This window comes from Rhopalosiphum maidis, chromosome 3, assembly GCF_003676215.2.
Source record: "Rhopalosiphum maidis isolate BTI-1 chromosome 3, ASM367621v3, whole genome shotgun sequence".
In the NCBI taxonomy this organism is placed as follows: domain Eukaryota; kingdom Metazoa; phylum Arthropoda; class Insecta; order Hemiptera; family Aphididae; genus Rhopalosiphum; species Rhopalosiphum maidis.
Genome location: NC_040879.1, coordinates 54,964,444 through 54,991,086, shown reverse-complemented (window position 1 = coordinate 54,991,086; position 26,643 = coordinate 54,964,444). Strand labels below are relative to the sequence as shown.

Here is a 26,643-nt window from a genome sequence, read left to right as displayed (position 1 = left end):
AGAGCTAATATCATATTATTACGATAAATCACAAAATTATACTAATATTTAAAATTACTCTCTTAAATATATTAAAATCAAAATCTTCTTATTCACTTTTCAGAAACATTTCCATAATACCAGAACTTACACATAACATTATATGCATGTTAAGTAGAATAATAGAAAAAGAAATAAATGGATTTTCTAAAACAAAAACTCCTATATTAATTATAACTGCAAGATTGCTGTCTTACAATTTTAATTAAAGACTTACAGTTTATATTTATTATTATTTTAGTATGTATATAATAAAATAGAAATGAATTAAATTTGTGTAAAAAAAAGAAGTTAAAAACACATTATAAAATTAATATCCAATGTTTTTGATAACTCGATAAAAAAACAAATAGGTACTTGTGAAATCAGCTTAAAACTTAAATTTATTTACTTTAAGTAACTACCTAGTACCTATAGAGTAATTCCAATTTAGTTTTATTCACTTAGACATCAAACTAATGATATTAAATTGTGTTTCCTCAATATAAATGCAATAATCTTTAAAGTGTAACCCAATTAATGTTCTTCAACAGTATAACATATAAATATAAATTAAATGGGATAGTATAAAAACACAATACAAATAGCAATTAGCAATAAGAAAATAATATTAATAACAAATAGATAGAAGGTATCTACTTTATTCTTAAGTTACCTACCTATGAGTAGGTAATATAATCAATAACCATTATATGTAAGAACACTAAGAACTGAGGTGTATTCAAAAAGGAGATATAGAGGTCAGAGATTTCAAATTGTATAAAATTAATTTTTTAGAGAAGTTTAAAATGGCAATGTACGAATTTGCTAAAATCATGTAGTAGACATAAAGTACAACTAAAACAAGCCCCAACTAAAATAAAAAAATGTGTTAATATCACAATTAGACTAGTTTATAGGTATATGATAATATTGCTGTATAACTACCTATTTCGTGTGGGTGTCTAAAGTATGTACCAATTACCAGTACATTTTATTATATATTTATACATGAGATTTAATATACTTTATAGTTTATATATATCTAACTATATAATATAACTGCATATAAACATAAGTGTACTTTAAATTCGGCCTTCAAATTTGGGTGGCTTGAATCTCACATATAATAATTTTTCTGCATATCTACTAAACTTATTTATGAGATGTTAATACAATATACTTTTTAAATTTATACCACTGATCTCTCTCCTACAAAAGTTTTATATGGGTACACCACTAGGTAGATATTATAAAAATGTATATATATATATATAGAAGAGTATATAACTATATATATTTAGTAGTTTTTCGTAATTATATAAGCATTTTATAATACTAAGAAAAATAATAATAAATTTAAAAATTAATGTGATAGGTAATAATGTTCTATGATTAAATAATAATAATAAAAATAAACATTTACGAAGTGGTTGAATTTAGTGACGAATGGAAGAGTTATTGGGCCGAGTTATAGGTCTATTTGAGTGTTGTTCATCGGGAACAACAATATAACTCATTAGAGGGTTTATACCTCCGGTGCTTACAACTGTATCGTGTAAATTCATTCTGAACATTTCTGATTCTTCGATGATAACATCTGCACTGATATCATCATGTTGGTCCATCGTGATGTATTGTAGAGGTGTGTCAGCCTCCATTAGCTCTTCAAAACTTATTAATGTGGCAAGATCTCTAGTTTGTAATCTATGATTCACTCGAGGTTTATCGACTGAAATATAAATATTATTAATTTATTATTAAACATGCTTAAGTTAGGTAGATACCGATAGATAGGTATTTACTTTTTATCTTGCTACGCTCTTTTATTGCTAAACTGCGCTTGTATTTAAATTCCTTTGGTAAATGTTCAACAATCTTCTCAATGAAGCTATCCAAAGTCAAACAATATGATTTTGATCTAATTTGTACACGACAAATTGGACATTTTCTTGATCGGTTTGTCCAAACATGTATACATGTTTCACAAAAAGTGTGTGAGCAGTTAAGCACTGTCGGCTGAAATGAAAAAATAAATAAATTATTATTGATCCAAGGAAAGTCTTAAGATTGAAAAGTGTCATTTAGTGATATTGATAATTGACATAAGTACCTTCATATTATAAATAAAAAATATTGTCTAACTTTAACTGCAGCTCTATACACTACACGCATGTTTAGCATTTATACATATTATTAAATTATATTAGATATCTATCCCAAATATAAAATTTTGAAAATATTTCTTTTTGTTTATAAGTACCTATCAAGTAGTAATTATTATTTGCATTTCTATCTTATAGATATTATTTTATTTTTAGTTTCATAATAACAAAATACCAAATAAATATACCTTACCAAGCTATTACATATTAATGATATGTAAAATAGTGTTGAGAAAGTTAAACTTAAATTAAGTACATTATTGAATGCTGATACAGCTTACACCTTACACTATCTCTTTGGTTATAAATATTGTAAAATTAAATAAAACTTATTATATGATTGCTGATAGATATAATTCCTATAACAGTTGTAGTATAGTAGGTACCTTAATAAAGAGTTCAAAACAAATATTGCACTGTAGATCACTGTCAATGGCACACTGTATAAAATCACTCCACGCTGAATGGTTATTTTCACTGTCTTTAATTTTTTGTTGATGAAGTGTATGTAATTTATTTGCACTCTCTTTTACGCTTTTGCCATCCCCTGATTTCATTGCCACAGACAGTTCGTTAGCCGCCTTTTCCAATTCTACATCAGACTCGTCAGGCTGTTTTAATTTCGGTCTAAAATTAATAACATTTAAAGAATAATTAAAATAATATCAATCAAAAAAATAAGCTAAGATTTTTAGAGCATACTTCATTGATGCTTCAAGAAGAAGCTGAAGCCCTTGTGGTTGTACTTTTTGAGTAGATATGTCTGGTTGTACTTTTTGCGTAGATATGTCGTTAGCACTAGTACTTGGAGTAGTTTGTGGATAACGTTCTTCGTAATAGGTTGCCGCTAAAGAGGGACAAATTAAAAATAATTTATACGCGTTATTAATAAGTTGGTATCAAAATGTATTCAATAAATAAAATTAAAATTTTAATAAAAATAATTATTTCATACACAATTCTTGATAGTATGTTCATAGCAAAGTTGTACTCATCACAAATTTTCCTCTAATCTATATTATGTTATATTATAACATTCATAACAGTACATAATAATCATATATAGGTCTATTAGGATGGTGCGTTTTTCATGATAAATAAATTCATTGGATAAGTATCCAAAGGTATTATACATTTATTGTAGACACTGCTGTTAAGACCCGTTTACACTCAATAGCGTACATACGTCACACACAAACCACACACACACACACACACACACACACACGTATGAGGGGTATTAACCTTTGTTTTTTTTTTTATCATTTCTAATGCTCGATATTAACTAAATAAATATAATATAATATTTACTTGCGGCTGCCGCGAGCGCTTGAAACTCGCGCGTTCGGCAACCCGTCACGTCGTGTGAGTTCCAACACTTGTTGCCGAACCGGCAAGCGCCGCGCAAGTAAAACATGCAGACCACTGCAGAAGACATGATGTCGGTCGATGTAATGTAGTAGTATTGTAGTATTTAGACGATGACTGTACAATACTATATGGTCCGGTAATTCGGAATACGGAAGTGTGACGGAGTCGCCGATGGTCGACTGTGCACGGTAATGCGCCTTGCAATATTATATAATATTTTTTCAGTATGTCGACGAGCGCGCGCGAACATTCAAGCGTACCAGTGCTCTACCGGCGTCGCCTGATGAATGTCCCGGGCCCGGACGAGTGCTGCCGATACACGGGGCACGTCTCCCCGTCTTTCCCGCGCAACCCTTCTACGTTCATCGCACAACCCCCCTCTACCGCCGTTAAAACTCTCAAACCCATTGCCACTACCATCCCTCCGATCGTCGCTGTCGTCAACCCACAGACGCGTCACGGCGGGTTCCGGCGACGGGCGACGGCGCTGTCGGCGGCACACGGGACGGCGTGCGACGGGTCGTCGCGACTGTCATGCCGTTCGGTGGAGGCGGCGTGCCGATCGATCGTCGTTCGCGCCGGACGAAAAGCGCACGCGCGCCGGACATAACGATCGGCACCGGATCCGGAACCACCCCGCGACATACACATCGTTACATAATATCGTACGAATTCGCGTATAGTCCGTAAGAATGTATAATAATTATAATACACACGTATACCTACCTACCCACAGACGCGTTTAAGATAACGTTCAAGTGATCGTCGACGCCGCTGTACTAATACAATAGGTATATATATCGTGTTGGTACATTAGTACCTATTTGCACGAGTGTGTATATTATTGTAAATTGAAAATTTTAACAATCGGCGTATTGCACGCGTTACGCGAGTCTCAGCGATATATTATGTAATGTACATATACACTGGAAGCAACGTCGAAGCACGCGAAACTGTCGTACGACGTTCCGTTTCGTGCGATGCTTTTCGATATTGAAATCCTGCAAGTGCAGCGTACCTAACAATATATAGTACGCACAGCTCGTGTCTACCTGATATTTTCCTCGCGTAAAATTGTTAAAGTAATATGCGATTTGGTACTTAACAATTTATATACGTCCGGTTCACCTAGCTAATACATAAGTTTGCCAACGGGTTCGTCGCTGTGTACTGCGTATTATCGCTTACACGAATAAAATTTGTAATGGTAATCGTGTAATCGTGTAAACGCATATATAGGTACCTATTATTTATAGTTAGTATAGTATTGAACAATATTATAGAGAATTTATGTGTGTGTGTGTGTGTGTGTGTGTGTGTGTGTGTGTGTAACTTTGTAAACTTTTCGTGTAATATAAGAGGAAGGAGTGAAAAATTATGATAGGCACTTGAGTACTTGACCATTATTATTTATGCGTGCATAACAGTATAACATAAATAGCTCAAACATTAGTTAATTATATTATAGGTAGGTACACTTAAATTATTCTGAATCTAAAATCAAAAATAATTAATATCCAACATTTTATGACTACACTAAATAAGGGACATGAATACATCAATACATGATGGATTTCCTTCAAAATAAACATTTGGGTACTATATCTACATGTTACACAATACACAGCATTATTTGATATATTATAGCTTGTATTAATTGTATTACATATAGATACCTATTCTGCAGCATACCGAATTTAGGATGTGAATACACGACGAGCGAATTTTGTGTATAGCTATATACAGTTGTAGGCGGTGGGTGGTGTTGACAAAATAACGTGTAGGTATAGTACATTTTGTTTTCCTCGATCAATAACCAGTATGGCGGTGCTCATACTACACTCGCTTTCAGTTTTGAGTTAAAAACGAAAGTCGAAAAGTGATGTTTTCTTCTCCAAACATTTTATATTCAGCAATAAAATAATAATAATAATAATTAAAATTAAAATTCGTATTCAATATTTGGTTTAATATTTTCTACGGACATAGATAAATTTATCATACCTACTGGCTAATATTAAATTTGATTATCATTGTTTAGTTAAATAGTAGTATATTGTAATTTATACAGATAGTTGATACACGCTAGCCACTATGCCAACGATTATTCTACAGGAATGCAGGAGTGTATCTATTTGTACAAAATGTGTACATATAACCCATACCAAAATTGCAAAATTGATAGAAAAATGCATAATATATATATTATATATATGTATATAATATTACGTATACCTAAACACGTCTAAAGATAAAATATTTTTAAAATACCTCCAAACTAATCAATGCTAACTTATAAAATATCATGGTACTAGGTAATATGAATTAAAAACCTAAGTATTAAATTTATATAGTTAGTTATAAAAAAAATTTGAATGCATACGATATATGACTATAATTTTTGAGCCATGAGAAAGTTATTTTTGAGTAACTACATTTTGAAGTTAAAATGGCGTACATATAAGTACCTAATAAGTAACTATAAGCAATTATAGGTTTAGGTATTTAAGTACATATCCAAGGTATAATACTTCATAACATAGGTATAATATACCATTAAATATGAGTTTTACTCTTAACCGCTTAACCATAAAACGTACAGGTTTAATATGTAAATTAGGCCATACATTTTGAATTCTTACGTTTTATGTTATTTACACAGGATACACAGGACAAGGTTTAGCTGATACCTACCATGATTTAAGGATAATAAGTCATGTGTTGACGTATTTTTATTAAGAGGGTAAAAACTGATTGAATTTTAAGTTGATTAATGTGTTATATTATTATAACGTACCTATATAGATATGCGCAAATCGCAATTATCGAATAAAAAAAAAAATAAGAAGAAGAAGAAAACAAAGCAAAAAAAAAAAAGACAATATATTAGGTAATACTAATTGATAGGTATCAAACTGATGTCAAGGTATTTAAGATATCGAGTAAGACTATAAACAATAAACATGGGTACTTAAAATAATATTGTCACAATAACATAATCATAAATCATTGGAGTTTTATTTTTATCTATAAAAAACGCCAAGACGAAATAGGTATTATAAGGATAATAGTAGTCATACAGTCAGTGTTTCTGTCGTAGGTACCTACTTGATTAAAATGTTTTATTTTTAATGACAACAAAATCTTTCTACAGATTATTATGTGCGTAAGTACTTAGTTCTTATAACTTATTACAACAGACATTAAATACTTAATATGTATAGAGCTATGCAGTAATATTCATTTACAAAATATGGTTTCTCGATTTACCCCATTGGACTGTTTCACTTTTACACAGTATTTATTATATAATATGTACTGAGACACAGACTAAAATATCTGAGTCATGTAACACTTGTATAAATTGTTGTATTGCATTTAAACTGAATAGCCTTAGTTATTGATTTTAGAAAGCTCGTCAATATTCAATATTTAACTATGGTGTTGCTGTACCTGTGCGGCTGCGCAAAAGTTGCCACGAGCAACCATAAAATCTTGTAGGAAACTAAAACAACATTATATTCGTTATACTCGAACAACAGTTTATCAATTATTACCATTATTTTAAATAGGTAATTATTGTTATACTTTGACGGATCGACACAAACAGAAATTATCGATCAAAAGTCGTCAAGAGAGCCTGTAGAGTGCAGATTATAGACTATAGTAATAGTATTAATCTGTAAGTGCATAAAAATTTACAAAATTGTTGTCACGCCATTTTCGTTTATTTATTATACCTACAGCTGGTGGCGTGTTAAATAAAATCACTGAGAAATCATTTTTTTATCAAACGAAGGGTTAAAAAGTTCGATTTTAAGTAAATAATTTTAAATTGATTACATGTTGTTTGCAGAGTCTTTAATTTCCTATAGGTAAGCCCTAGGACCATTAAATTTCATGCTACGTCCCTTCATACAGCTATATATTATACTAATATGTGTATAGATACACCATTGGCTCGCATCGGACAACAGTGTCAAAAAAACAATATAATATCTAATATTTCAATATAAATATAAAATATGTAATAATAAAGCGAATAAGCGAATAAATAATAATAACGAATAAAAGGTAAAATATCACATTCAGACTAGCGGGATAGACGGTTCGATATAGATGGATATCTAGCTGATCGCTGATGTGTATAAATATTATCTTAAAATTTAGTCTTGTAATTTTCATTTGGAAACAATTGTTAACTAAAGTACATCTAGAAAATATAAGTCAAAAATAATTCGGGTATGCTTATATTATAATGTCAACATCATGGCTAATAAGGTGAACAGGTTACCTATTGTCTACTGGACTTGCATCTTGAAAGAGTTGTACTTTTAAAAACATAAAAAACCCGTATACTCAATGAAAGATTATTATCAATACCTTACTGTAGTTTCGTAATTTTCTATTACATATAATTTATAATGACAGGTGATAGGTATTATTTCTGAATTAATATAAATATGCTTTTTTTAAATTATAGCGGCAAAGCGGCTCGCCAATCACCGTTATCATCGAAATATTATCGGATATTACTGATAAGCCATCTCGAAAAATAATAATAATAATAATAATAATATTAATATTGTGATATACTGTAGTTTTGTAAATATCTTGAAAGCGTTTTGCATTAGCAAATATGAAAGAAATTAGTTCTTTAACATGTCGTTAAAAATTACAGGTCCATAATGAACGCACCGAGTCCGGAAGTAGATGTATTTATTAGCAACTACACGATCGTCGATCCAGACGTATATCATCTATGGGTGAATGGATATTCTGGTAAACATTGCCTACTTAATACATATTATAATATTATGTATGACTGATGAAATACTATTGAATTGTTTTTGTCGGCAATTGTTTAAGCATCGGAAGCAGTGTCCATTCTGAAACAGTATGGTATTCTAGAGGAAATGGGCACTACACTCGACTTGGTTGCATCCGACATTCTGGACCATTATAGAACTTATAGTTTGCTGGAAAAAATAATACATTATCCAACAAAGTTAGATCAACAGCTGGCATTTCAAATTGAGCCACAAACAAAACACATATTAGTAGAAAAGTATTTATTATTTTAATTATGTAGCAAATATTAGATAAATAATGTTCTACAAGGAATACTTTTTGTCTCTCGCTATCTCAGACACTTGTATTTTAATTAGTTATTTTTAGTTTCTTTAAGTACATCAGTAATTATCCAGTTGAGTTCTTCATAATATAATAATTAAAACAACTATGCTCAAATGTTAATATAATATATAAATATAGTTTTTTTCTAAAAATTAAGATATAAAATCAATAACTGGAACCTTTAAATTAATTTATTATGATTTTATTTAGATATTATGAAATAGATGATATAGTTATTCGAGAATTTCTTGGAAAAAAATTATCATCTAAACATCGTAAAGATTTAGACGAAGTTAGCGAAAAAACAAGCATTGCAATAAAATCTTGCCGGTTTGTATTATTAATTATTTATCAAAAATATAAATGTATAAAAACTATAAATATCTATTAAAAAAAAACCAACAATATGTATAAGAAATTATAATTGTAGACGTCAATTTGATAATGTCAAAAGAGTATTCAAGGCTGTTGAAGAACTTCAAGGTTCTGTTATCCAAAACATTTCCAGCATATTTCTACTGTCAGAAGATTTGGCAAAGTATGTAAAAAAATAAAAACCAATGTCTTACTTAACATTTTGTAAATGAGAAATCAATAACCATGCTAATATTTTATCAGGAAGTATGGAGTAATTGTTTTCATAGCTTGTATGCGTTTTGAAACGTCGAAACGTAAATTACAAATGTTAACATTTCCTGACTTTTATGAACCAACTCTTTGTATTATGAACAAGTGGACTTATCCTAAAAGTAGTCCAGAATTTGGAGACACCGACTTGGATCGAGAATTTCTGCTCGAATTAAGAGAAGTTAGAGTATTATTGGACAAAGAAAAGGATCACAAACAGTAAATATTATTTACTAAAAACAATGTGTTATATATTTAAGCTATTAACCTTTTTTTTTTTTTTTAGTATTGTATGTCAAAAATTAAAGCCAGAGTTTCTAGAAAAAACATATAATAGTTTGGAAGTTAATTTTCGTTTGTTGAGTAGAGCAATAATAGGAATAGCCTATAATCTTCATCACAATAGAGACTTAAGGTAACTTTCAGTTGTAAACTTTTTGACCTTAAATATTTATTAATAGTTATTACATACTATTTTTTTAATTTTACTTTATAGAGGATTCTTCCTTGAAGTAGTAGAACGAATTATTGATCCATGGAGATTACTTGGTTGGAACAAAACAGATGTAATGAATTTCCTTAAAGTATACATTAACTGTGCCATAGAATTAGATATATTTCAGTAAGTAATATATTGTAAATTATACTTCATTATTTTGTCTATAAAGGAACTGAAAAAGGAATTGCAACTAAAATACAAAATATAGCTTTAATATATGTGATTGTTAGCAAGGGATATGTTTTTCAATATTTTAATATTTTTTATACAAAATATATTATATTGAATCTTATATTTGTTAAGATGTCAGCATATTAATAGTTTTATTTTGGTAATTGGAATAAGAACAGGAACAAAAAATTACCGAAAATATTTCAATAAATAGTGAAAAATATTAAAATTAAAATTATGCATTAATAAATAATAAAAGTTAATAAATTAATCTTTACACAATTTCCTAATATTTTGATGATAAAGTGAAAGCTTTAAATGTTCTTCATTGTTGATTAATGTCTTGTTTAACTTATCAACTATTCGAAACATTTTATACTTGCATGTTTTATGGTGGAGTACCAATTAAAGTAGGTAATAATTTTATTGTATTTTCTATTCTCGATTTTTGTGTATAATGTATCTAGTAAAACTTTTAAAAATATCTCCAAACATAATTATATTTATTAGTTTATAAAAAATAACAAAATTCAATTTTGTTTTTTACAGAATTATACCTACATATCAAAACAAAAATTATTTGTAATTTAATATTAATTATGTTGTAAATGTTTTGAAAATACTTTTCCTTTAAGAGGTGATTTGAAAGAAAGAGGAAAGAGGATTTTGTATTATGCAATTCTTTATTTCTGACTAACATGTAGCTTAGCAACTTTGATTAAAGTAAAATCAGACTTATGTTATAAACTTTAATATTAGAGAAAATTGATCCATTATCAAACTTGAAGATAAGAATATTCATCAAAGGTTTTCAATCTTTTGACCCACACATTTCCATAAAAATACTTATTATTTTCACACAGTTTAAACCTGTTTGTTGGTATCTTTTTTTAATTTTATTATTCAATATGTTTATTTAAATACTACTATTGACAGATTTATCTGATACTATATGGGATATTTGAATACGGTTATTTTTACCTATGCATTAAATCATGTTTAGATATAGTATTAATAAAATTAAACATTTATAGAGATGCAGAAGTAAAGAAAGCTTGGGAACGGTATATGGATGTAATAACAACCAGTGTCAAACAACTCTACTAAAATGATAAAGTGATACATTTTAAGAAAATTAAAAAATTGTTTGTTTTATAGTATAGACTGCTGAGGTAGTGATTTTTAATATTATGCCAGTTTTTTTGTAACACTGTGTCCTTATAAACAGTTGTAACTATATTTTTTTATATAATGTTTTAGAAAAAGTTAACTATTTTTATAAGCATGTATGCCTCAACACACCAAAATATTTGTTTTCTGTTTATTGTATTACAATTATTTTTAGAAGTGAGTGTTTTATTTAACTTTTGTTTTTTGAAAGCTTTTATATAAAATTTAGTAGTTATACTTTTATTGTATAGATTCACTATAACTATTAACCTGTGTGCTAGTCTTCAGTCAAATACATTTATAAATATGTATTATATTGTTTTTATATAGTAAATTTTAAAACTTGTAAAAAACTAGTTTCAAGACTTATACTTTTAATCAATATATTATTATGTTTAAATCAAAAGTACTAAGGAATAATGATTAACAATATATTTGATTTTAGGTAGGAAGTTATTAATTATTTTATCTATATCTGAACATAATAACATTATACTTAATTAATGTATATAAAATATATTTCTGTGTGATTTCAATAAATACATAGTCAATTTAAAACATTATAATATTGAGTTAAAAATTAATTAACGTCACATACATTGTTAAAGTATAATTAAAAATCACAATAAAAAATGAAAATAAAAGAAGTTTACATTGGTAAGTTTTAACATACATTTTGAAAATTGTTGGTTTACAATAGGGTTGTATAATAAATATTAAAATTAAAATCTAAGAGTTAAGTATTAATTTGTACTTTGTTAACAGCTAGATACAAAAATCTCACTAAATGTCATATTCATCAATAGAACTTCAAAATGAGATAAATAGTACAAATTATTGTGTTAGTATTTACTGAGAAAACACTATAACTAAATTTGATTCTATAGTGGTACTGGTACATTTTTAATTTCTAATCTTTAAGTTATAGCTTTATAACTAAAGCCCTAAAAATTAAATACATGAAACCATTCATACAAATTTAAACATCACAAAGGTAAATTTTTTACAGTTAAATTAATTATTTTAAATTACACTTACTTTTAATATTAATGGTTTCAAATAAAACTGTATTTTTGATTTATACAAATTAGGCTGTTAAAATTATCTTTAATTGGGTTAGTACATTTTCAAATTATAAGTACAATAAAATAAAAGCAAATATAAATCTCAATTTAAAAATAGGTTTTGTTAAAAATCATATAACAAACATGAGTTATAAAAAAAAAATACTTTACAATTAACACATTCTTGATTAGGAAGTTTTAGTAAAGTTTTAAGAAAAATAATTATGTCTATTTCAAACATATTTATTCATTTAATTACCTACTTTTACCTCAGCTAAGATTTTCATTATTAAAAAATGATACTTGTTTTGAGTAAGCTGCTGCAATATGGTAAGGTGGCGGAACTCTTTGTGTGTTTACTTTTGGATCATATATCTTTTCCTACAATGAAAAACATTGGGTATTTAATTTTGTCTTAACTATTTAAGTATCATATTTGTACATACTGGTTCAATCACACAATTTTTCATTTGATAAAGTTGTTCCATTTTTTCCGCTTCTTGATCTATTATTGTACAATTATCAATTTCAGTTGAAAGTTGTCTATCAAATTCACTTGATAGTTCCTAAAAATGAATATATTATTTTTAATTAATTTTTTCTCATTTCTTAAGAGGATGTGATACCTGCATGTGTTGTTTTCAACTTACTAATGCATAGCATAACAAATTATAAGTTCAGTAGTTTTAATTTTATGTTAAATAGCTTAAATATTAGAGTGAACTTGATTTAAATTAATTGTTATCTAACTTAAGGGTAAAAAATATCAAATAATCACAATTATATGAGTATTCTCATTGGCTTTTACAATATTTTTATTTTTACGACTGTTATAATTATATAACGTGTAAGTATTTAAAACGTTTATATTTAAAAATAGAAAAACAAATGAGATTAACACTGGTAGTTTTTACCTTTAAGTTTGATAATATGTCCATTTACTCATTTTTTTTTTTTTAAATAAATAACACTCAATTGGAAAATGAAAATTTGGAATATTGGCCATTTGTAAGATGATGAAGACAATACATGCAATGACCTTTTAAATTAAAAATATATAATTAAATGCCAAAAAGAAAAGCTGATGAATACTGTTAGTGCTTTGCAGCTACTTTAATTCTACTGTTATATTTGTTGTTGTTAAGGTCAAAACATTTTTAGAAACAGATAACTTAAAATAATATTACATTATTTTTCTTTTTCCTTTCCAATAACATTTTTGCAAATGCTCTCATTTTTTTAGGATGTGGTGTAGGAACTCTCATTAAATTTCCTGGTTCTTCTAAACCAGAATCTTCAGTAAACCTGATTCTTGTATTTGTTTTAAGAGGTTTATGACTCTGATCTTTAATTTCTATAAACAAATATTATATGTATACAATTTTATTTATATGTAAAAATAATAATTAAAAAATATAAATGTACCCATATAACACTCTTCTCTTTGTGGTAATAAATAACAAGTTAAAATATGTTTTCCAGTCTCATCTTCAAAGTCATTTTGTAAAGGTGTCAGTGGTTTGCTTTGATTTTCTGAAAGCCAAAGTGCATTTAGATTTTTTAACTTAAGAACTGAAAGGGGCAGATTTGTTATCTTGTTTTGTGTCAGCATTAAAACAACTAAATTTTGTAAGCTTCCAATGCCGTCAGGCAAACTTGATAAATTATTAGATCGTAGGCTAAGTTCTCTTAAGCTTCTACAACTACAAATTTCTAAAACCAGAAAAAGCAAACATGTTATTATGTTTCTATTATGAAAATATGTAATATTTTAACAATAAGTATAGTAAAAATAATAACCTGTTGGTAAACTGGTTAATCGATTGGCATCCAAACGTAAAGTAATTAATCTTCTCATTAAACCAACAGTAGGTGATAAAGTTTCTAAACAATTGTAAGAAGCATCAAGTTCTTCTAGACATTGTAGACCTTCAAAAATACCATTCATTTGTTTCAGACAATTATGATCTACCTTTAATGTGACTAAATCATGTAAATGCTTCATTGAATTTGGTAAACTCTGAAATAAAATTACAATAAAATATTAGAAAATAGTATCTAATTTACACAATAGACGTCAATTTACTTTTAAATTGTTAAATGATAAATGGAGGTCTTTTAATTTTGAACAATATTGAATATCTTGATCAATTTTAGATATTCTATTATAACTAGCATCAAAATACCATAGTTCATGTAAATTGCTAACTTCCTAAAAAAAAAAGAAAGTAAATATTAAAAATTAATTGTTAAATAGTTTTATGGTGATGTATATGGTGTAACCAGTAAATTTAAATTTATACATATTATAAATTTTCTTGGTAGTTGCTTATTACAGTAAGTCCTCATTTAATGTCGAGGTTAGGTTTCTGGAAAACACAATGTTAAACGAAAAAACGTTATAAAAGTGTATGTAAAAAGTGTAAGTGAAACACTTTTTTATAATGGGTTTCTGCCAATAAACAATAATGTATGTATTATATATAATTTTCCGATTTATTTTTGACCTTAGGTGAAACTGGGCATTTTGTAGCCATTTTAATTAAAAAATTAATAAATACTATGCAACAGTAGAGTAATACGTAATAATACAAACAGCATATAATATACAGCATAAGTATCATTGAACAACTGACTAGCAATAAAATGAAAAACAATTAAGAAGTACACATTTATAGATGTGTATTTAAAATAAATAAAAATAGCATCTATGTATGATAGATATGTCAATAAAAAAGATAACTGTATTATCTGAAAAAGGTTGACGAAATTAAATTACTTAAAATAACTTAAATTAATAAAAACTAATATATTATTTTCAAAACATTAATTAGCTTTGCGGATAGTAGGTTGAAAACCACTGATTTTAGTGATTCCAACAGCCTTTCTATTGATAACCATATAATATATATCATTTAATAAATTCAACATTTTTTTGTAAATGTTTAACACTTATACATATCTCTTATTATATTCAATATTTTACATACAAGCCATTTATCCAAATATTAATCATTATCATTTAATCAATCATTTCTCATTATAGCATATTATTATATTTTCTTTTATAATATATTTAACTTTAATAAACTTGGACAATCATATTTTTACCACCCATTTTTCTCTTTTTTTTAAGGTGGTTTTGGTAATATCGCAACATAAGTTCCAAAAAATTGTTTAATTTCCATATTTAATTTGAGGTAGACAGTTTGACACAAATATAATTTATCATGATAACTAATAAAATATATAGAACTCAATTTATCAAATGTCGATAAATTTTATTAGTTACAAATTAACAATTTACAAACAGTAAATACATAAATATACACACACTGCAGTAGAACGTATGCAATACTATGTAGACCACATACAACAAGAATTTCAAATAATTGTTATACTTACAGAAGGAATGTCCACAATATCATTGGAGTCAATCCACAACTCATGTAATCCATAAAGATCACTTATTGCAGTAGGCTAAAAAAAATAACTTTATTAACAAGCGAGTTTAAATTTTAAAAATACAGTAAAACTTCTCTTAACTGGCACTTTTAAATAGAGGAAATTTTTTCAAGTATAAGGTGACATTTTTACTGTATTTATCTATAGGAAAACCATTAAATACAGGACACTTTAAATAACAGAATTTTGTATGGCTAGATTTAGATAATTTTTATTTTAATTGTTTAAGTATATTTTATTAAAATGTACATTTTACACATTATAATACTATTATAATTCATATTATCCATTGTAGGCAATGGTCGTCTCATTTGGTGTATCCATTAAAATATTATCAAAATATTTGTATTGTTTATGTTTTGTGAAGTTGTTTTATTCAAATTTAATTATGTTAGTTATTTGAAAATGAATGTGTGTAATACAAATATACATAGTAGTATGCTATGATCAAAATGACCAGTAAAAGAAGACTATAAACATTGAAAAAAAAAATTGAAATTTTTGAAGTTCAAGAGTTCAACAAAATATGAATGTTTGTGTATTTGCAAGCAAGTTTAGTGTTAGCAAAACGCAAATCATGGATATAATTACAAATATACATATTATTATGTATTCCATTTATGTTTAGAAACGACCAGTTTTTATTTGAGGTATACATACTGTTTCCCTTATTTAATAAACCACCAGTAATATAAACACATAACAATACCACACCCATGTGCAGAAGTCAGCCACCTTCTAAACCTGGGAGTCGTAATTGCCTTGGCTGGGGGTCGTGGTGGTCAAAAATAATAAAACACTGATTTACAAAATGAATCATTCGTTCAAAATTTTGCTTTCTCAACAGGTATGATTCAAATTTATACTTACTATAGATAGGGAGGAGGGTTGCTAAGTGAATGAGCATATTTTATACCTTTTTTGTGGGTCGCGAGACTAAAAAGGTTGAGAAACGCTTTTCTAAACGATAATGGAGTATATATATATATATGCATACATACATGCATACATACATACATATCCACATAATATATGTAGAACTTTTTAATATCTATTGATTTGTACAATTTTTATTCATCCTCTTATCCTTTAAATAGCAGACAACATTTTGGAACTTAGAGTGTTTGATATTTGAAGGTTTCGTTGTATTTTTAATTATACTTACAAAATCGATGAAGTCATTTTGTCCGATGTCAAGTCTATATAATTGCATCAAACGTGAAACAGCCTTGGGTATTTGAGATATTTTATTATCTCTTAATTCTAATACTCTTAGATTAATTAGTCTACCAATGTTTGCTGGTATAAATTCCAATTGTGTGTCATTTAAACAGAGTTCTTCTAAAGACAATACTTGTGTCAAAGGTATTGGGAATATTGAAATAGGGTTGGCGCTTAAGTTTAAAATAGAAAGTTTTTTACAATTCTTTATGTTTTCGTCAATTGTTGATAAATCTAAAAATATCAAATTACAAAAATATTTATAAAAAAAGGCTTAAAATAATTTAATACATTTTCTTACAATTTCTGCTAACATCTAACTCGACAAGATTAACCAATGATCCAATTGCTTTTGGAAGATGTTCTAATCTATTGTCACTTATATGTAATACTTTTAGCTGACAGCAATGAAACAAAGGTGAAGGTAAATCTTTAATCTAAAAATAATAATAATAATTAACTATAAAATAAAAATCATTTTTAATAATTTAAAAATTTAAACAGATACGAAAATAAGTTAATTATTTTTATATTACAATGAAATTAATTTATTTCTTAATTGCTTTTCATTTTGTTTTAAGTTTAAATAAATAATAAAAATATTGCAATTACTATGAATAATTTTATAATTTTGACTTTAATTTTTAATGTTAACTAACTAATACAAAAAAACGGGATACAGATTAAATGAACCTTTAAAAATTAACGTAAATCTAATATTTTCAAGATTGATATTCTTCTTTATGTATTTACATCAAACATCATTTGTAAATATGTACAATGTGATTTTGATAACTATCCAGAATTAAGAAAGCAAATCTAATTACAAATCATACAAGTAATTATTGTTATTGTGTTAGTAAATATTTGTTCTTTTTAAATATATTTGAAAATATTTTTAAATGCCATATTTTTATAAATTAGAATAGTAATATAAACTGTAACCAATGGTAATAATTTAAATGAAAAAAAAAAAAAAAATTTGATTTTTATGACAAATTGAAATTTATAGTATCATTTTCTCCCTTTAGAGCAACCTATAGAGGTTAAAATAAATACCATAAGAATCTTAAGAAATCTATTGATATAATTTTAAATGAAAATGGTCAAGTACATTCTAAATTTATACAATCACAACAGATGGATAGAAGAAAAAAAGAATAGTAATTAGATTAGGTTTAAGAAATAAAAAAGTAAATACATATTTTTTTTCAACACAAAGTTAGCAGTGTTATCTTAAATACCAAAACATTATATTTTATAAAGATATACATTATATGTAAGTTGTATTATACTTCATAATATTTCAGAAAACAGTCAATTATACATTAATAATATTAACTATTTAACTGTATATGTATGTATATATCGATAATTCATACATACAGTATGTAAATTAATTGAAAAGTCAGTAGCTGTAATTCAAAAAATAATGCAGATATTACAGTTTAAAAATATAGCATAATATTATGATAAAATTGTATGGTTTTCACACTTTGATGAATAATTTGTGAATTCAATAGATTATAAAGGATACATAACTCGTTGATATTTTAAGTAAGATTTATTTTTATAATAAATAAATACTATTTTTACATGCTTAGGAAAAGAAAATTTAATTTTACCTAATGTTAAATTAAGTTATTAACGCATCTGCATTATGCACTGATAGAATTTTAACATAATAGGTAACAGTAATGATACATACCATTATATTAACAACCTTACAAGAGTATAATTAATATTATTATCAGTATTATTATTTAGGTACTTTTTAACATTTTTAGGTCAATTATAATTTAAATACAACATATTTAAACGTCTTTCAGATAAGATTATACTTGATTAAGACTACAATGGAGGTTAGGTAAAATTCAATTGATTTCAAAATGATTTTTTCATCTATATTATTATATTATCATTTATTTAAAAAACAAACTAAAAACAGCTATTTTCGAATTTTCAAAAAAAGAATTTTTTGAAAATTTAAAAATAATTAAAATGGTTATTAACTTTTTTTATTTTATACTATTGGAAATGGTAGGCTATTAGTCAGATATTACATTGCAAAAAATCTGCATTATATTTTGAATTACAGTTACTGATTTTCCAAGTATATATATTGTATATATTTAAAACTTAACTGTGTATTTAGGTAGGTTATACTTACTTATATTAGGTACCTAATAGCTAATTCTTACAACATAATAAATAATTCATATTTTATAAATATACCTTCTTATTATGCCTTAATATTGTACTCACTATATAACTGTTGTCTATCAGTTTGTAGCAATGAAAAAAATTAAAAAAATTTTTTTAAAAAAGGTTAAATCTTTTAGTACCTCACAGAAATTGGGTAGGCAGATTTATATTTATTATTAAAACTAACAAAATGTTGTATTTTTTCTTACATGATTGGAAGATAACAATAACTTTTCTAAGGTTCTTTCATATAGAAATATATGTAATGGTACATCAACTAGATCCGTGTTGTTCATATCAATAAAATCAATATATTCTTCATATTGGTGGTTAGTATTTTTTCGACCAAAGCATGATAAAAGAGACATGATTTTCCTGAACATAAAAATATTATTGTCTTTAACGTTATTGTTAATCAATATTATACACGATGTTTTATACTTACATTCATCGGTTAAACATGATCACGAAACAGAATTGGAGAAATCAAAAAAAAAAACTCGATGAACACAACTTGGTGGGAATCTGTTTCAAAAATGTGAAGGTTTGATAACCGAAAATGATATGAACGCAAACAAAAAAAAAAAAGAGGAAACTGGTTTACGAACGTTCTAGTCTGGTTCCACAATTATATTACCACATGCCTCCATAAAAATATACATTCGCATACATAGTAGCTGCATTGGAGGAGGCTCCAGATGTTCCAGCTGTGATAACAATTAAACTTGGATATTAGTGCTGTATTGGCTATATTATTTATTAAATAATTCGTTTTGTGGTTATTCATATTTTGCATTCTTTCGTCGGTTTAAGGTACTACTATTCACTAGGCATCACTTATCTGATTTTAGATTCCGAGAAGAGTGATGAATGTATTTGTTATACAATAAATAATAGTGTGAGTATGAAAGATACTTTGTTTATTTGTTTATCTTAATTCACGGTGCTTACCTACGTAATCTCCTTTATGAACATAAAAAAAAATTATCAATACCTGACCTTAACTTTGAGGGTGGTCTTTGGTAGAAAATAGAATTTAGTCATCTTTTAAAAATAATCGGGAATAATTAAAATCTTTAAATTAAAAATTAAAAATATTTATCAATGTATCTGCGCAATAACAGTTTGAAAATATCGATTGTATTATTCTGTTTTTTGAACTCAAAAATTATTAATCGTAGATAGGTATCAACTTGAAATATCCGCCAAATAGGTTATTTGTTTAACCTAGTCGAAAAACTCGAAAACTTAATTCAAGGTTCAACACAAGGAGTTCAATGTTCATATAGCAATTAAAAAATATCAAAAATATATGGGTATTGGGTAGGTAGTCATAATTTTTTTTTATTAACGTTTTGAGTTTTGACAGAACGTTGTATCCACCTGTATTGTCTTATTGTTACTAATACATAACATATAATAGGTACTTAGCTTACGTTCAGCAGAAACAATTTTGTATTTTTAACTTAATTATTTAACTGAATTGATTTATTATCATATTTACAGGCAAGAACATATTAAAATAATTAGTGTTTTTTCGTCTGTTTTTTTTTTTTACCATATTTTAATTTACAAGGAAATTATGAGTATGTTAGTCATGTAACCATTAATTATAATTATAAGTATTAGTATATATTATATATTTATAAGTTTATAACCAATGATATAACATTTATTAGTTTATCATACCTATATTTAGTTGTAAATTGTATAAAAGAGTAATAACTTACCTTAAATTTTCATTGGAAGATAAATATGTGTGTGAGTGTGTGACTGTATTTATTATTTCCAAGTTTAAAACCTATCTATTCAGGGCCGGATTTAGAGGAGGACAATCGGGGCCTCCAAAATAGTGACTTCGGAAAAAAAATCTTTCAAATTACAGATGCACTGTCACCCCGCCATCCCGTCGTAAAATGGCCAATAGGATAAAAATAAATTTAACAGATTGCCGATGGTTAATTCCGTGTGTCATTTTCAAAAATGAAGATTATAAAAAATAGGCTTCTAACCACGATGGGACAAAACCGTCTATTAAAACTTTTTCTCCATGAGCATTGAAACTGATTTACTTTGGGAACTGGATTTCAGGGAACTTATCAACGATTTTTCGGCAAAAACAGCTCGGAAGTTAACACTTAAATATAATTTCTTGTTTCCAATTTTAATTATATATATGTTTGTTAAATACTAATAAAAGAAAAAGAATCTACTTTGAAAAAAAATTGTTCATTTTATTTGGAAAATAATTTGGGGCCAAGGGGCCCCCAGTCCTTTAATACCCCGAGGCCTCCACTCTTCTAAATCCGGCCCTGTATGTCTATTGGTAGGTAGGTACCTATTTATTTCAGACATTAGCTACATATATAGTTGAGTGAAACACTAAAACTAGGACATAAAGATTTTGAAAAAAATATAACTGCTAGCTAAGTATGTATTTTAGTATTTATATGACAGATAATTTTAATTTTGAAAGAATTTAAACTTAAAAATAGGTATTTATTAGTTAATAATATAATATAATAATCAACTAGATATACAAAATCAATGGCACCTATTTATAATATATTATTATAAAGTGAATTTAACTAAAATCTATAATTTTAAAAATGATTTAAATAACTACAAGCTAACAAGCCGCTAAAAGTTAAATAGTAGGTATTATAACAATATAACTTTATAAATTATTTTATTGTATGATAGTGATTTTATCAAAATATTTATAGACACCGCCGATACTGGAGATGAATAAGCCAATAATTTATAAATCTATTAAAATTTGGTAGATATATGATCGGGGAATAGTAAAGTGCATTTTAATATTTTAATAAATTAATAAATTAACTGTTATACATTATTACAAAGATATCGATTTGAAGAAATAATAATGATTTTTTTTTAATTAAAGGAAATTGTAATTTGTTGATTCGTATTCCTTACTTGCATTAAATTTATTAGCAATGAAAACATTTATACTTAATTTTTGGATATTTTTAGGACGTATATATTATTTGTACTTATATTTTAAACTTAAACCTGTAATTTAAGGTGCACTTTAGTTGTAGTTTTGGACCTAATTAAACTTAATATGCATAATTTTAAATTGTACTTAAATAGCACATATATATATAATGTATATATACGAGGTAATAATATATAATTATATTCCTTTTTCAAGAAATTTAGTTATAGGGATGTCTAATTTTTATATAGAAATTCATTACAAATATAAATCGATTAGGTATATTTATCTCTATATACTAATACTTAGGTATTGTAATAGTGTACTTATATACAGATAATGATGGACTTGGATAATATAAAAACTTGATTTTTTCGGTTCCTCAACTCTTAAGTATTGTTAATTGGTAAATTATTGTCGTCGAAAATTATCTGTATATTAAGTGTATTTATATTTGTTTTTTTTTCCCAATAGCTAAGTAATTAGTAGATGCTACCTACACTGCAGTTTGGTGTTCGAATTTGTGTTGAACAGATGTAATGATTACAAGTTTATTAGGAACCTACCTAACATCAAACATCATGTTTAACATATATTTTAATATTAGTTTATCATAATTTAATAATAGTTATACAACGTGTATTATATACCTAATTATTTTTTTTATATCCATGCTATTATTTATCCATAATTCATAATTGCGTATTTTGTTCGATTATTATTTTTGACCTAAAAACTCTTTAATGTGTAATATTTACAAATGGTCTGGAACATCAAATGTGCTAGAGCTATAAAAAGTGACCAGGAACATTTATCAACAAACAACTTCTTTTGGTGGTGCAATTAATTATTAAAAACAAGAATTCTTGTCACTCATCTCGCAGCGTATTACTATATATAATCTCGTCGACCAACGACACGTCTTGCAATCCAGCCACGATGGATGAGTCCACGAACTCCTTAAAGAAGAATTTCAATTTATATAAATACATAGTAAACCAGAATTTTTCAAAACTAAAATCGCGTTTAGTAAAATGCGAATCACTTGTCAAAGAAAACAAAAAATTGAAGGATAAAGTATTATGCTTAGAACTTAAATTATTTTATGCTGAACAAAAACTTATTGAACACGATAAGCTCAAGAATGATATGTTGTCTCTCGAATCAAAATTATTTGAAACCAATCACAAACTTATTGACAACGATATTGTTATCGATGGTATTCCGAACACCGACAATGAAAATATTTTGGAAATTGTCATTAATTTAACAATTTTCTTGGATGTGCCTCTAAACGAATCAACAATTAATGATTGCTATCGAATTAAATCGATACATGATAATAACAAAACGGGAAAAATAGTAGTGAAATTTATACGAAAAATTGATAAAATTAAAATATTAAACGCTGTCAAAGATAGAAAAATGTTTTTCGCAAAAGATATTGGATTTACTGAAAATAATGTTATTTATATTCAAGAAAATATTTCTGCAGATTTAAATGTTTTATTTAAAAAAATACGAGATTTCAAAAAGTCATATAATTTTAGATATTCTTGGACTTCTAACGGACATGTTTTTCTACGACAAAATTCAACATCAGATGTTTTTCGAGTTTCTTCAGAATCGGATTTAATAAAAATGGAAAAGGAGTTCAATAAACTTGGACCATGAATCAATATGCGATTAAGGATGATAAAAACGATATTATTTCAGCAAGTTTAAATTATATCTTTATCTTATTATATATTACGCCGATAATTTAGGTATCAGGGAAGTTTATGTTTATTATATATGTTAAAAATAATTCCTAAACATACATAAGGTTCCCATTAAATACAATTTTAAATGTTGGTCAAGTAGGTTGTTAATTGTTTAAATAAGTAGGTACAACTGTTTAATAAATATTTTTAAAAAATTTTATAGAGGGTACCTTTCCTTTGCATTAAGTTAAAGTTAAATAATGGACACTTATTTATAAGTTAGCTCAATATTATTAAACCGAAAATATGGTTTTATTTTAAATTGAGTCAAATAAATGTAAGTAGACCGCACAGGCCCGAAATACATAAACTATAGTTTAGAATTAATTTATAATTTAGAAGAAATTAAATGAAATTAGGTATACCAATTAGTATATAATGTATACTGTTTTTATTTATTCGTTAAATTTATATATACTTCATAGTTAATTGACGTAGGTACCTATATACCCATATAATATATTTACAATAGTAACTAATTTAATTAATAGTTTGATATATATTATAATTTATGATAAATACCCATATTACGTCATTATCTATACACTATACATTATATATATTAAAATATATTATAAATTATATCTATAGGTTGATATTTTATCGTTGAATATGTCTTATTAATACACAATTTATTAACAGTTTTAAAAATATTTTTCTACATTATTCAAAAAATATTAATACATTTCTTATTGTTTTTTTATCTTTGTATATTTTTTAATGCTAATAATTTGTTTAAATGACAACATATATTTTTAATTTCATATTTTAAAGCAGAATATTTTTTTGCAGTATTTCGACTTATAAAAATTGAAATTTGGACCAGTAGTTTATAAATTATTTAAAGCTTAGGTAGGCGATATAAAACAGTATGTCTACTATCCGATCTTCATTCAATATTTAAATGTATCTAAATGTTCAGATTTTAGAAATAAATGTATAAAATCATTGAATCTTCAAAATTCGTGCGAACTGTTAAGACTAGGTATATTTTATGTTTATATATATGTAAAGAGAGAGATAGATCGGTAATTAATAATTGCAATTAAATAAGTGATAAAATTATAATTTATAAATATTATAATGCACCCAAACATTGTATATTAATATGCATTGAAAAAAAAATATAATATACAATTAGTATACTTATAAGTTATAAGTTATAACTATTCAAATATATTTTTATCATGTAATTAAGGTATACTAAAATATATAGTATTATATATTATTTATTATTATTTTCTAGTAATACAAATATTGTACTTAAATAAAATAACATGTGTTTTATATTTATGTACATAGTACATCTATGTTGTATTATTTATTAATAATTGTAAGCTTAATACAAATTTTCTTTCATCTAACGACAGTGATTGTTTCAATAAAAAAAGTACCTACGTATTGGTAATATCAAATTCACGAAACAAAAATTACCTTGAAAATATGAAAAATAAAAAGTGAGTTATATGAAACTGTAGTGATTACGTAAGTAAACCGTAATTAATTATCATTGTTATGAAAATAATTTGAATAATTTTTACCACGCTTGAGAATATTTCTTAACGATAAAGATGCGTACGAGGTGAAACGAGAATTAACCGCATATATGGTAAAATGTGAGAAAATATAAATATAGCCACACAAATTATGTAGGCAACATGAAATGAAGTGCATTGTATATTATTTTGGATCCTCAATAACAATGTGTAAAATAATTTAAATAATTATGTTACCTTCATCACCAACAATTCGCTTATAAGTTAAGCTTATAATGGTCCTGAGAAACATTTTATATATATACCTATTTACAATTAATTCGTAGCCGCATGAACTATTAAGTACAAAATATTTTTATATCCACTATATTATAATTAGACTAAAACATGGTAAAATACTAACATACATTAATTATAATAATAATGAATATTTTAAAAGTCTTCCTAGGCACCTATAAACATAAACCCATCTACGATCTACACATCTACTAAGTCTTGAGACCCATGTATTTAAAGTTTAGACAAGCGGAGTAGTGGATAAACATTTTGCGGGGTAACCCCGTACCACTCAACTCCGCGCATCTGAACTTTAAATACTTATAAGTTATAACTCATAAACTACACGCTCTACATTCGATTTTTATGTATCAAAAATACTCGGAAAATTATTCTGTTTTGGGATATAAAATTAAAACTCTATGTTGTCATTCAAAAAAGTAAAAAACTTATAATAATATAAGGATAAAAATATTTAAAAATATATTTTTTTAATAAAAACGTTGTGTTTTTAACAACTTGTAACTATGTAAAAAAATGTTTTCAAAAACATGAATACTTTTCGAAATAATGAGTGTACAATGATAAAAGAATCACCCTGTACACATAACACTTAGTTATATATAACTATATACATTAATATATACTTTATGTATATATAACAGTACAAAGTGTCCGCGTTATGCAGTTTAAACAATGGCCCGTACAAAGTGACCGCTTACCACTATATACTATACACTTCACAGTTGGACGTCAAAATCAATAAAAATATTAATATATTATTCATATATATTATAATATATTATGAAACATATTATTCATATGTTTATAAACATAATAATTGTAGGATAAATTGTCGTCGGGTATTTTTATAGATACTAAGATACTAGATATTTTTTTAATCAAATCGCTCGTGGCTCGTAGTTCAACTTCTAATACCACCGAATCAAATTACGCAGTTAGATGTCAATACAATTTTCAAACATTGCATTTTCTAAAAACGTGTAGGTGTCGGATGGTTTAAAATAACAAAT

General features: G+C 26.3%; 4 protein-coding genes across 5 annotated transcripts; 2 read left to right on the top strand and 2 right to left on the bottom strand.

Moving 5' to 3' along the window:
- Window positions 1–330: 330 nt before the first annotated feature.
- Window positions 331–4,065, bottom strand: LOC113556755 (E3 ubiquitin-protein ligase rnf8-B-like). Its single transcript, XM_026961884.2, has 5 exons — window positions 3,495–4,065; window positions 2,886–3,030; window positions 2,570–2,810; window positions 1,824–2,037; window positions 331–1,750 (listed from the first exon to the last, which is right to left on the bottom strand). Exons 1-5 carry the CDS (start codon window positions 3,619–3,621, stop codon window positions 1,458–1,460), a joined length of 1,020 nt encoding a protein of 339 aa, XP_026817685.1. The 5' UTR covers window positions 3,622–4,065; the 3' UTR covers window positions 331–1,457.
- Window positions 4,066–4,192: 127 nt separating this feature from the next.
- LOC113557070 (acidic fibroblast growth factor intracellular-binding protein) lies at window positions 4,193–11,446 on the top strand. 2 transcript variants are annotated; one of them, XM_026962362.2, is made up of 9 exons: window positions 4,193–4,345; window positions 8,236–8,336; window positions 8,424–8,622; window positions 8,901–9,020; window positions 9,121–9,228; window positions 9,309–9,536; window positions 9,604–9,732; window positions 9,814–9,939; window positions 11,022–11,446. In XM_026962362.2, exons 2-9 carry the CDS (start codon window positions 8,243–8,245, stop codon window positions 11,092–11,094), a joined length of 1,077 nt encoding a protein of 358 aa, XP_026818163.1. In that variant the 5' UTR covers window positions 4,193–4,345; window positions 8,236–8,242; the 3' UTR covers window positions 11,095–11,446. The 2 variants fall into 2 exon arrangements, with proteins under 2 accessions (XP_026818163.1, XP_026818162.1); XM_026962361.1 differs by lacking the exon at window positions 4,193–4,345 and adding an exon at window positions 6,702–6,720.
- Window positions 11,447–12,315: 869 nt separating this feature from the next.
- Window positions 12,316–19,683, bottom strand: LOC113556869 (erbin-like). The gene is made up of 11 exons (XM_026962073.1): window positions 19,558–19,683; window positions 19,322–19,487; window positions 17,209–17,344; window positions 16,852–17,141; window positions 15,627–15,701; window positions 14,308–14,433; window positions 14,022–14,241; window positions 13,647–13,934; window positions 13,409–13,575; window positions 12,668–12,787; window positions 12,316–12,602 (listed from the first exon to the last, which is right to left on the bottom strand). Coding segments are annotated over exons 1-11 (1,701 nt in total). The 5' UTR covers window positions 19,560–19,683; the 3' UTR covers window positions 12,316–12,491.
- Window positions 19,684–22,769: 3,086 nt separating this feature from the next.
- On the top strand, window positions 22,770–24,034 carry LOC113558764. The gene has a single exon (XM_026964291.2). The coding sequence runs from the start codon at window positions 23,014–23,016 to the stop codon at window positions 23,746–23,748; it is 735 nt and encodes a 244-aa protein (XP_026820092.1). The 5' UTR covers window positions 22,770–23,013; the 3' UTR covers window positions 23,749–24,034.
- The last annotated feature ends 2,609 nt before the right edge of the window (window positions 24,035–26,643 follow it).

Coding starts and splice junctions, on each gene's coding strand:
- LOC113556755 (XM_026961884.2), bottom strand. CDS start 3,621: ATGTCTTCTGCAGTGGTCTGCATGTTTTACTTGCGCGGCGCTTGCCGG. Junction 3,031..3,494: donor AGCGCTCGCGGCAGCCGCAA/GTAAATATTATA, acceptor GTCCCTCTTTAG/CGGCAACCTATTACGAAGAA. Junction 2,811..2,885: donor CTTCTTGAAGCATCAATGAA/GTATGCTCTAAA, acceptor TATTAATTTTAG/ACCGAAATTAAAACAGCCTG.
- LOC113557070 (XM_026962362.2), top strand. CDS start 8,243: ATGAACGCACCGAGTCCGGAAGTAGATGTATTTATTAGCAACTACACG. Junction 8,337..8,423: donor ATGGGTGAATGGATATTCTG/GTAAACATTGCC, acceptor CAATTGTTTAAG/CATCGGAAGCAGTGTCCATT. Junction 9,021..9,120: donor ATTGCAATAAAATCTTGCCG/GTTTGTATTATT, acceptor TTATAATTGTAG/ACGTCAATTTGATAATGTCA.
- LOC113556869 (XM_026962073.1), bottom strand. Junction 14,434..15,626: donor ATATTGTGGACATTCCTTCT/GTAAGTATAACA, acceptor TTTTTTTTTTAG/GAAGTTAGCAATTTACATGA. Junction 13,576..13,646: donor AAGAGAAGAGTGTTATATGG/GTACATTTATAT, acceptor ATTTGTTTATAG/AAATTAAAGATCAGAGTCAT.
- LOC113558764 (XM_026964291.2), top strand. CDS start 23,014: ATGGATGAGTCCACGAACTCCTTAAAGAAGAATTTCAATTTATATAAA.